This window comes from Eleutherodactylus coqui, chromosome 8 (assembly GCF_035609145.1).
Source record: "Eleutherodactylus coqui strain aEleCoq1 chromosome 8, aEleCoq1.hap1, whole genome shotgun sequence".
Classification (NCBI taxonomy): Eukaryota; Metazoa; Chordata; class Amphibia; order Anura; family Eleutherodactylidae; genus Eleutherodactylus; species Eleutherodactylus coqui.
The window spans coordinates 80,880,661-80,893,192 of record NC_089844.1 but is presented as its reverse complement, the minus strand read 5'-3'; the positions used below and the strand labels follow the sequence as shown (position 1 = coordinate 80,893,192).

Below are 12,532 nucleotides of genomic sequence, written 5' to 3'. Positions count from 1 at the left end.
GATTTAATAGAACTTCAGGGAATCCAGATGTTACATCCGGAATACAAACAGATAAACACAGTACAATACCCATTCTATAAAGGAGTGAGGCTCAAATAACAGGACACTGGACACGCTCATATTGTATACTATATTTTTTGTTGAAATTCAGTCTTTGCGGCAAACAAAGTTACAAGTAAGTTCATTTGTTTGCAAATGTTTCTCTAGAGATATAATTCATAGTGTATTAAACAGGGTTGTAAGTAGACTCTCCCCCTCTCTCTCCCTCTCTCTCCTCTCCCTGCCAGACAAACAAAATTTGCCAATGACGCACGCTGCGTCGTGGCAGGGAGGGGCCAAAACAGGCACGTCACAGCAGGGAGGAGCCAAAAACTGGGGCAGGGTTGAACACAATTCGATGCTCGTTCGAGTAACGAGCACCATCGAGTACGCTAATACTCGAACGCGCATCAAGCTCGGCAGAGTATGCTCCCTCAACTCTAATACTAATACATAGTGTGCATCAGGTAGTCAGCGACGTGTGGTGTGTCCATGTTGGTTTGTCCAAGAGTGAGTGGAGGGTCGCTCTACTATGTTAACATTGACAAGTACAATACAAGGCAATACAAAAGTATTGCATTGCATTGAACAATATTATGTAAGCAAAAAGTGATCCCCTCTCAAAGTCCTCTAGTGGGCAAAAAAAAGTTAAAATTAGTTCAATGACAAAAATCAAAAAAGCATACATTCGAAACAACCCTTTTCCCATAAAAAAAATCACATACATAAAAAAAAATATGCTATCGCCAAATTCATAAAAATATGAACTGTAAAAATATTGCATTATTTATCTCCCACATTGTAAGCCGAAAAAGACACAATTCCAGGAATTTTATTTTTTTGGTGAACCCATTTGGCAAAAATGTAATAAAAAGTGGTCAAAAAAACATATGTATTCTTTATACAGCTCCATCAACACAAAAATAAAGTTATGGGTCTCAAAATATGGTGGCCGAAAGCAACTTTTCTTTTAAAAACATAGTAAAAGAAAAACTATATAGATTTGATATTACCGTATTCACGCTGACCCATAGAATAAAGTTAACATGTTATTTTTTACCACATCATGAATGCAGTAAAAATGAAACCCCAAAATGAATTGCACAAATAGGTTCTTTGCCACTACACCCCACTTAAAGGTTTTCAAAAAATTTTCAATACATTATAAGGTATCTTAACAGTATCATTAAAAAATACAACTCAACTTGGAAAAACAAACCCTTATAAGGATATGTCAATAGAATAATAAAAAGTTAAAAAACAAAAAATAACTCCTCATCTCCAGGTACCCCATAGCAGTTGAATGGTTTCCTTAGTAATAGCCTATATCGTTTAATATGTATATATGGTTTGAGGGCAGTTGGTCCAAGATTTCTTGTCTTTTGATAAGTTTGTCCAAGGAAAAATTCGTCCAGGCAGACAATTCGTTGAATCTCAATTTATGCTATATATCACCATGTCCAACCTAGATTTTATCCACTTAGCATTGGAAACGCAAAAATGATTCTGAGCCACTTGTTGTAACCCCTTAGTGACCAGGCCTGTTTGCACCTTAATGACCAGGCCAAATTTTAGAAATCTGACATGTTTCAATTCAACATAAAATAACTCCGCAAATTGTGAAATAGTGTTTTTCACAACTGTTGTTCTGGGACACTACAAGTGTTTATGAGAATCAAATATCACAGATGTACAGTACATCAGTTACTTAGTGAACTTTGTCGTGTCTGGGCCTGTTTGTTTTTGCTTATTTCTTCATTTAAAATGTCTGTACATCTGTGTATAATTGACATCATCACAGGCTCTTCAGCGCTTGCACTACATGACCTGTGAGGGTGTCACAATCTGGTGATCAGTTGACAATTTTTGAAATTAGAACTTTTTTACTACAGTATTGGGTCAAGAGGTGGCGATGTCCGAAGTAGTCTTTCGGACAATGATTTCATATGGACTATATGTTTGAGAGGAGAACACACATCTCTATTCTTAAGTATGGCATAAAGTATCAACAGCTAAATGTCACATGTCTTACTGGACGAGGAAAGGAGTTGAATGAAATGTGGATTGGACTAAAGAAATTAGACAAAATGTCCTAGTGGACGAAGAAAGCAATGGACAAAATCTATAGATTGGACGAAGAAAATTGGATGAAATGTCCTGAAACATATATATAGATTTTTACAAAAAAACAAAACATTACGTTCTTAAAAATATCTACTGCTTCTTAATATCTTCTTAAGAACCCCTTTAGATACAACATAACATTTTTCCATAAACAAAATACCATTGTGTGAATAAATAAGCATATTGCAAAATCATTACTCTTAAGTACTCATTAACATTCAAAATGGTGCATGCTCCATTTTTGCTTTACATTTGTGAGTTTTAAGCGTTCTAGGTTTAGGGCATGCATTAAAAATGCTGAGGAAGTTAAAATAAAATATAAAATGAAATCAAACATTTATAGTCTTAGTACATCTTTATCGGCCAGTCTCAGCAGACCATGCTGTGAAGTGAGTCACATGACTCGGCCTAAGCCTAATAGCTGTGCATGTTTCGTATTGGATTGCAATGGACAGGCAAGGGACGTAGCTGATTTGCATGCAAGCCAATCAAAATTAATTGTAATCATATATTATTTCATTTAACCTTTGGAAACATGGTGGCACGTTGCGCTGCCTTGCTTGAAAGCACCAGAGTTGCTTTCTCGGTAGCTTCTGCTGCATTTTACCCCTGTGAGAAGTGAAAAAAAGGGCAAGCACAAAAAAAAAGAAAAAAAAAAGATAAAATTAACAATACCCCTAACCTTCATAGGCCATTCTTTTACTTCTGTTATACTGACTAAGCTGATAGCTGAAGCAGCTCTTTTTTATATAGACCTCGGTTTTGTGATCTCTCTTCCAAAAATTTACAAAAACTAATAACGCAATAGCAATAATATGTTAGAACTCGGAGCAATAGCCAGCAATTCACTCAGTTGTAGGACATAACATATTTATTCATTGCTTATATAGTGCCAATTATTTCATAGCACCATGAAAAGTCACTATACACATCAGTCCTGTCCCCAAGGGAGCTCACAATCTAATTTCTTTATCTAAGACACACAGGGGCCAATTTCAGAGGAAACTCATTACTTTATCCGTACAGTATTTTTTTTTTTTTTGGGGGGGGGGGGGGGTATGAAAGGAAACCAACACAGGGGAGAAAATATGAACTCCATGTGGATCTTGTAAAGACCAAAGAAAACCTGCACTAGAGTAAGCGGAGTCGTGGCTGCAAAGCTATGCAGCCATCCCTATTGACACAAGGATATTATAGGTTGTATTTAAATTATAAACACAAAAACCACACGATCTTTAATGTAAAACTATAGCTAGGTATGTATTTGAACTAGTATTACATTACTCTTAAAAAAAACGTAAAAAATGTTTTCGCAAATGTGTGCAGTGAAATGTATTTGTTCAAAGAAATTTGAATTATTATTTGGCTGGTATTTTTGTAAATACTTTGAAATGGTACAACATGCCTTGTAATGCCTAACCTGCTAAATATTTGGTGAGAAAATTCTAGTTATTATTGCAGTTTTCATTAAGTTTTCTATTACTTGTTACATTTTAAAAATCAAAAATACTATAATTTAATTTAGTTCTTTTAAATTTCTACCGTGAAACATGAATCAAAAGAAAAGTTTTCTCTCCTTCATTACAGTGAAGACTGTATGATGATCTAAAAATAAGGAGGTACCGCATATTTTTAAACAGTATTTTGCACAAAGATCTCTTGTGCACAGACATATTACATATCCAATTGAGCGAGCATGCTCAGATAAGGCAGTTACTCGGGTGAGCCTCGCTCTTCTCGAGTAACTGCATTATCGTCCGAGCAGGTTCAGGGGGGCGGGTTGAGCAAGGGGCGGCAGGGGGAAGAGAGAGAGAAAGATCTCTCTCACTCCCTCCCCCCCGCAATATCCCCGAGCCTGCTCGGACGAGAATGCAGTTACTCGAGAAGAGCGATGCTCGCTCGAGTAACTGTCTTATTCGAACGTGCTCACTCATCTCTAGTATCCATGTTCTAGCAGATCTGTAACACGGCATCCATAGAAATCTATTGGTTCACTATGTGTCACTTTGAATGTTTTTATAAGCCTATGCTATTGAAGTGTATTTTAGGAATTCCATTCCTGTCTCGCATCTTCGTTTACCTATCTTCAATGAAGACAAATGCAACAGCAAGGAAAACTGAAAATGCATTGTGGTAATTCAATGCTTTCTGCAGGTATGTGACATATTATTTCAGAGTTTGGCCTCCATCAAACACTATGGTAAGGGCTATGGACACCTTTGGGGCCAGCTTATTTTTTTTTACCTAAATTAATGTATTTGGTCGGAAAACAATTAATGCAATAGTGTTTCGTTAAGACTTTTGCACCGTTTGTCTTCTGCAGCTTCTATAGTTTCACTATATACAGTAAAGACAGAATGAATTTTTCTTCAGATCTCTCAATGCATTGGACAGACAGCTTAGGGCCCTATTACACAGAACAATTAATGTTGAATCAATTGTTGGATTGTACAAAACGGAATGGTAGTTGTTCATTGTAAACATGCCCAACTATTGAACAATGAACATTAACTCATTCAACAAACATTAACTTACTCGACAAACATTAACTCATTCACATTTGTCATTCATCTTAAGCAGGCATAAAAAGCAAACAACTATTAGACTATGTAAACAAGCAGTACTTTATCCATGAATGACAGCCTGTTTACTCTGAATGTAGACGGCCGGAAGAGATCTCCAGCATGCTCTGTCTCCATGCAGTGAGCAATTGTCACTCCTGTGTGTAGTAATCTTTGGGATGAGTGTCAAATGATTAAGCACTCAACAGTCAGTATAAAACCATCCTTAGTTTCTCTCAGCTCTCTCCTCTCTTAAACTGTCATATCATGTAATTTATTACCTCAACAAAGTTAATTATTGTTGTGGTTATAAATTAGTTTATAAGAATATTTAGGAGAGGAGAGAGCAGAGAGACACTAAAGGCCAGAACAATGCAGCTGTGTACACAGTTGGGCGTGTGATTAATCCCACTCTGGGCTCTGCAAACAGCTCCTGGAGGCCTTTTTACATGCTAATAAAGATGATAAAGTGTTAATGGTCATTAACACTTTATGCAAATAGATTGCAAAATCTTTCAATCTTTCAGTCGTTTGAAAGATTTGTAAATGGGCCTTTAGTTGTCTGTCCAACACACTAATGGATCTCATGACAAAGTCAGTCTGCAGTTACTGTATACAGTAATATGTAAAAGAGGCAGAAGACAAGCGGTGTAAAATTTTTAACCAAACTCTGTTGCACAAATTATTTTTAGCCCAAAATACATGCAATCAAGTAAAAGCATCCCCATAAAGGTGCCCATATCCTCTAACGATTGTTAAAGTTTCTCTGGGAATTTGCATAACAGAATAGGTTTTAGGCAGAATTTTTAGGATTATTTATGGTATAGCAGTTGCTACCTGATAGGAGATCTTAGTTCTTTTCTTGGTGAAGGTGTTTGAGTTTTGTCATTTTGCATAAAGATATTTTATTATAGTTTTTCAATTTTTTTTTACTTTGTTGAAACTATATCGGTGACCTTTGCAAAGTTGCTAGTCTCTTAATTGGGGGTTAATTTTCAAAATGGAAAGCGTGTCTATAGCTGTGTGAAAGCAATATGGTCTTCAAATTGAAAAGGAGAACATTTACAAATCATCTAAGTTCTCTTTTTCATACAAGATTCTCACAATATAAAAAAGAATATCATGAAATCTAAGACAACGAACAACAGAAAAATGAATTGGCTGAATATAAAAAAGCTTAAGAGATTAAAAGAAAATCAATTAATTATTAATGTTTCATCATTTTCTGCTAAGATCGTTCATTTATACTGTTTCATGTTATGTCTTAAAACTATTCTGCAACAGGCTCACAAGGTTTAAAGGGAGGTTTTTGAGGACTTAAATATTCATGTGGGGTCTAACTTCAGCATAATGTCCTCTTTTACACAGACACTTAGCTACACATATAGTTGTAGATATGTCTGGTACTATATCCGAGTTCCATTAAAGTGACTGGGATTGAGTTGTAGTACCAGCTGCAACCATATGCATGGCCTGTCCCTTTGAAAGGTCAAAAACCCTTTAAATCGACTTTTAGAGATTGAATATGCATAGTATATTTTCTTATATAAATATGATTTACAAATACATAAAGGCTCTTTCAGATTACTGTGTTATTAATTTTTTTCCTGGGCCCCCACTGGTAAATAATGTGGTCAGGACACCAGTAGAGCTGACATCACATTGGACAGTATGAGATCATGCAGGTTTACCAGCACTTTTTTTTATTTGTGAAGCTTCTTTCCAGGGGTGTAACTATAGGAGATGCAGGGGATGCAGTTGCACCCGGGCCCAGGAGCCTTAGGGGGTCCATGAGGCCTCTCTTCTCCATATAGGGAGCCTAGTACTATGAATAGAGTATTATAGTTGGGGGCCCTGTTACAGAGATTTTGCATTGGGGTCCAGAAGCTTCAAGTTACACCTCTGCTTCTTTTTATTAAAAAAAAAAAAATGTTTCCAGAAAATCACTTTATTGTGATCATGTAGTTCCAAATACAATTGTCAAGGCCACTAGTTATTATTTAAGGAAAGTATATAAAGGGAGCTATTTTACTGTAACACATTGATTGTAATGTAAGCAGTGCCTGTATCATAGTGCCTGCAGGAAAGTGAAGAGTAATTTAATTTATCCATAGCCCCGCAGGGTTATTGGAATTGCTCCTGTTTTTAAAGGAAGGATTACCAATAATAATATTACATGCAGAAATTTCTGATAATGCAATCCTCTAATATCTTTAAAATGGTTCCACTTTAATGCTTTGCTTCTGCTACTGATATAAAATACAAGCTACTACAAAATGCTCTTATTTTCACAGAATAAGATAATCTTGAGGCTTTTTCAAATACATATTTTTTGGTACACTGGATTAAAAGAATAAAGGAATAAACAAAATAGAGAACATATTTCTACAGTGTATAGAAAAGTATATTATGTACTGCCATCAAATATAATTTTTTGGAAAACTGACTGGAAAAAATCATTGATTAGACAAAATTAAGAACATGTTCATATTATATATATAAATATACTTGTGATTTTTAGTAACCATGCACATATTTTTTATCCTAAAAATATAAATGATTTAATAATTATATAGAACATACATACAACACATATATGTGCTTATATTATTAGAATGAGAGAACTACACAATTACATTTCTCTGGACGTAACCATGGTAGCCAAAATTATAAAACTTGCAGGTTGCACTCAGACAAGTGGACAATAAAAAAAGATACTTGTTTTTAAACTTCACAACTAAAGAACTTAAATTATTAAAAAATGATAGACCTTGTATCTAGGAATGATGAACCCTTGTGACAGTTTGAAACTCAAAAAGTGTTTTGATGTCACGTCTCGAACCTGGGATTTCTCCCCAGTGAGCTATCCAGACTGCTGGACAGCTCCCCTGCTGAATCTAGCCTTGTTCCATGCTTCCATCAACCCAGTTCCTGCTTCCGTCCTGCTTCTAATTAAGTTCATTATAAAAGTCTGACCCTGCCACTGAACCAGTGCGTGATTATTGTGCTCCATAGCTTTGATCTAGCTCCTCTCCTCCTTTTGCTCTACAAGTGATTTGAAGACTTCCTATGAACAACTCCTAGCTTCCCTCCTCACAACGCTACCTGCCTCCTCCATCTGTACTGCGACCCAAGACTTCCTGGTAAAGACTCTTGGCTTTCCTTCTTACAATGTTATCTGCCTCCTTCATCTGTATTGTGACCTAAGAAATCCTGATAACAACTCTTGACTATACTGACTACTCTCTAGTGAACTGCATAGCTACTACACCGGTGGCTCCTATCCAGTGCTGGACGATGCTACATTTGGATCTTCAACAATATTTGTTTCAATACTATGGTACTTTTTCTAGGTATAGGAGCAGTCACTATAGGTTCCCTAGAATAGAACTTTAAAGAACATCTGTCAGTGTCCCTGTAGCTGCTAAACCAGTAGCATGGCAGGGACACTGACATAGAAGACAACCTATATATACCTCCCTCACTGCTCAGCCTGCCTCAGGACCCAGAAATCTGCATTCAAAAGCACCACATTCTGTATGTAAATGACGCTAGAGTAGTCTGCTGAGCAGTTAATATTGAATAGCGATCCTATGCTTTCTGGAGTAGGTAACCATCAATCCCTCCTCCTAGCTCTTAATTGACTTCTAGAATCATACTTGAGTCTTCAACTAAGAGCCAGAGCTAGGGTTTGAGCATTGCTTATGGCAGAAAGCCCAAGACCATTAACCAGCAATGGACTGCCCACTGGAGTGTTATAGTGTAATTTACATGTGGCACACTATGGTTTTGAAGGTTGATTTCGTAGCACTTGAGGCAGATGAGGCACTAGGAGAGGTATGTATGGCCTGTCTTCCATGTTAGTGCCCCTACCATGCTACTGGTTTAATAGTTGCAGAAACATTGATTTAAGGTAAAAGCATCCCTAGATTCAGATAACATCTTCAAAAACAATTGCATGGCTTATACAATATTAGGACCCGTGACAGGGCTTATCATTATATATATATATATATATATATATATATATATATATATATATATATCAGGCAGGTGGAATCCATTCCATCTGCCCGTAAATCATGTAATGGAAAGAAACTAAACATATTTTCTTCACAAAAAAAAACATAATTCAAAAACATACTGAAGACAAAAATTTCCTGTAATCAATTACTGAGGAAGCAGAAACATTAATAAACCCATGGTTAGTAGATAATGTATATAGCAATGTAGATTTTCATTTCTGGAAAAATCAAAAATAATTTATTTACGGACATAAAAATAATATATTTCAATATTAGCTAAAAAACATTTCCTTACCTCTTTACTTTCTTCAAGATCGGATTCACTGCTGAAATCTTCTGTATTAAGATTTTCAAAGTCAGATTCCCCGACAGCGATGGGAACAGTAACCGTCAGGCTTGGATTATGTATGAATGACATGTAATCACTCTCGTCGATAATATACTTCTCAACACTGCTGCCTAATCCACTGGTTGTTCCATTGCCACCTTTGTGATAATCTAGGTCTTTATTTATATCGACTGCGTTATGGTTATAAAGACAACTTTCTTTTCGGTTGTGAAGCTCCTCCAGTGGTTTGATTTCATCTAAAACTTTCTTTTTCTTAACAAAGGCTTTTTGGAGGCATTCACGGATTGTTTTTTTTACAAAATCTATTCCCCTTTGTATCCTTCCCACCGCAATCTGAAGATTGTTCATCTCATTGTCATCGTCTGTAGCTGTAAGGTTGTCGGAACTAAATGAGCTCAGCAACAAGGCCAGGAACAAATTCAAAACCTAAGCAGTATATAAAAAGATGAGGGGTTAAGATTTCGTATAAAGGTTGTACAGTACCAAACCCTCGAGAGCATGTATTTAAGTCAGCACCTAGTATAGATTTGTCATTCATTTGAAAACCACTTATCGAATGAAGGCTTTGATAAAATAGATACTACAATTATTACAAATCAACCACTTGCTGTTTTATATAGGTTTTCCCATCTGACAGATATCTACTGGACAAAAAGTTAGAAAATTCAAGTTTTTGAGGGACACATGTCACTCTTAAACTACAGTGCTTATTTCATGAGAAATATTTCAGAGTTTATCAATCTGGACCACCTACATATAGCTGTTACAAATCCATCATAGTGGATATTCATATTTCTAAAAAAAAATAGGCTAAGGTGCCTCCTTTGAGATGATGGCCTTATTGGGGTTTTCAAAAAGAGGAGCACTGATTTAGCACTGCTCTCGAATGTTAAAAAGTAGGAGCAAAGAGGGGAAAATTAAACGGACAGAATGGAATTATAGATCTCAAACAATAAATGACTTAAACAAGATTGAAAAGCAAACATTGGATGACAGATTAGATTGACTTTCATCCAACATAAAGATATAGGTACTGAAATGCTTTAAACCCACTTTAACATTATACATTGCACTTACCACAAGATTCCCAATCACCATCACTAACATGAACACCAGGAGGCACAAAGATTGTCCTGCCACCTCCATACAGTCCCACATGGTCTCGATCCATTCTCCACATAGCACTCGGAACACAATCAGGAAGGAGTGGAAGAAGTCATTCATGTGCCAGCGAGGAAGTTCACAGTCATCGGAGATTTTGCAGACACATTCCTTGTAGCTTTTGCCAAACAGCTGCATACCGACCACGGCAAAGATGAACACTATGATGGCCAACACCAAAGTCAGGTTTCCTAAAGCTCCCACCGAGTTACCGATGATCTTGATCAGCATGTTGAGGGTCGGCCATGATTTTGCTAACTTGAAGACACGGAGCTATAAAGATGAAAATGTTAATATTTTACTAGCCATTACTTGCAAGTTCAATCTAATCTACTGTAGATTGCACTGACTTTCAAAGAAAATGTCTATCATCTCCAGAGAAAAGACGATGAACTATCAATGTAGTGAATAAAACATTTCTATATAAGAAGGAGTTGAGAATGCAGTAATGAGACAGTAGTCAGGTACCATTTCACATGCAACATAGTGAGATTTAGAACAATTTATCACATTGGAGGAATATGTCATAGTCTAATAAGAGTATGAAATAGTATATTGTGTAAATGATAAAAATAACCTAAAGTAAAGTGATATCCCTATAACCAAATCAGCTATAGTACAGTTTTTTTTTTCTTACCAGTCTGAATGACCTCAACACTGATAACCCTTCCACGTTAGCAAGACCCAACTCCATTAAACTCAGGCTCACTATGATACCATCAAAAATATTCCAACCTTCTTGAAAATAATAGTATGGATCGAGGGCAATCAGCTTAAAAACCATTTCCGCTGTGAAGATTCCAGTAAAAACCTACAGTAAATGAAAATAGATCTCGTTAGTCTGATTTATAGGTCATTACTTGGAGATGGCAGAGAATTATCTGGAACTTGAAAAAACCCTTGCGCATTATAATCTGTGTTCAGTGCATCAATGACACAGCCCAGAGCCTATTTCTTTTAGTATTGTAAGCAATAAAACATAAAAACGTGCATTACTAAATCCTGGTGATGTCAGATCATCTTCCCCAGCCTTTTTCACCTTACAGTGTTTTTTATATTCTGACAAAGGCGCACTTTTAAAAGTTTAATTCTTCTATTCCATTTTTAAGCAGCTGCCCTCACTCACACATACGGTTTTTGTGGTGTTGTTGGTTTTCTGCCTCGTAAAAATGTCATGAATGTCAAGTTTTTCTTAAAAATGTTTTTGTGGGTTTTTTAAGGCTTTTTTTCTATAGAGAAGCCTATGGGAAAACACCATAACTACAACATGCTGCATCTTGGGAAAAAAAAGCCCAAACCAGTTAAAGCACACCCTACCAGGATAAACACTATGTGTGAATGCATTGCAACACAGTCTTAAAAGGAAGGTAAATGTAACTATGTTATGCAGGGGAAGTAGTGATCTTGCTGTCATCAAATATAATTTAAAAAAGTTTTCTAACATATAAAAACAGTGCCCCAAGGTAGATGATGGTGTAAAAAAATAACCATTATTCACCCTCTCACGTTGCCTCAGCTCTAGTGCTGTTGACTGGTCTTTTCTGTTTCTTTTCGTGCTGAAACAGGAAGTGATAGTGTCATGTTCATCTCTGACATAACCATTGCAGCTAGTTGCTGGCCTCGGTCAACTACTTACGAATCGAAAATGACAACTGAGGCCAGTGATTGGTTGCAACAGTCATTTAAGCGATGAACAGGAAGTCATTGCTTTCTGAATCAGCAGGGATGAGAGCCGAGAGGACTGGGTCAGCGCTATTCTCTAGAGGCGCTTGATCTAAGGAAGAATCTTTCCTTTATACAGCATGTGATGGAACCTGACACAAATATTTTTTTTCTAAAAGAATCTGTATGAATCTGCATAAAAAACAAACCTTGGATCAGAGGTATAGTATGGGCCAGGGGCGTAACTATAAGGGATGCAGTGGATGCGGTTGCAACCGGGCCCAGGTCCCTTGTGGGGCTTATAAGGCCTCTCTTCTCCATATAGGGAGCCCAGTACTATGAATAAAGCATTATAGTTGGGGGCACTGTTACAGATTTTGCATTGGGGCCCTGAATCTTCAAGTTACGCCTCTGGCATTGGCCATAAGAGTCTACAGGCACCATGTTGTACAGATCTGTAATACTACTGAGTGAATCAGCCTAAAAAGTTTTACTTTTCTACATAATCTTCGAAGTTTTAAAATAATTTCTGTATCTAACTTTCTTTTTCTTCCCCATTTTAGATGTAGCACATCCTTCATTGTCCTTTAACTTCTTCCCAGCATGTCAAC

The 12,532-nt window shown here is 36.6% G+C and overlaps 1 protein-coding gene across 9 annotated transcripts in view; it reads right to left on the bottom strand.

Annotated features, from left to right (window-relative positions):
• The window catches only part of LOC136576552 (sodium channel protein type 2 subunit alpha), a 138,666-nt gene that overhangs the window by 48,028 nt on the left and 78,106 nt on the right, over positions 1-12,532 (bottom strand). For all 9 annotated transcript variants that reach the window (XM_066575914.1, XM_066575917.1, XM_066575920.1 and 6 more), the window contains 3 exons: positions 10,897-11,070; positions 10,176-10,532; positions 9,045-9,524 (listed from right to left, as the gene is read on the bottom strand). In XM_066575914.1, coding sequence (XP_066432011.1) covers positions 9,045-9,524; positions 10,176-10,532; positions 10,897-11,070 — 1,011 coding nt within the window. The remainder of the gene's footprint in view (positions 1-9,044; positions 9,525-10,175; positions 10,533-10,896; positions 11,071-12,532) is intronic.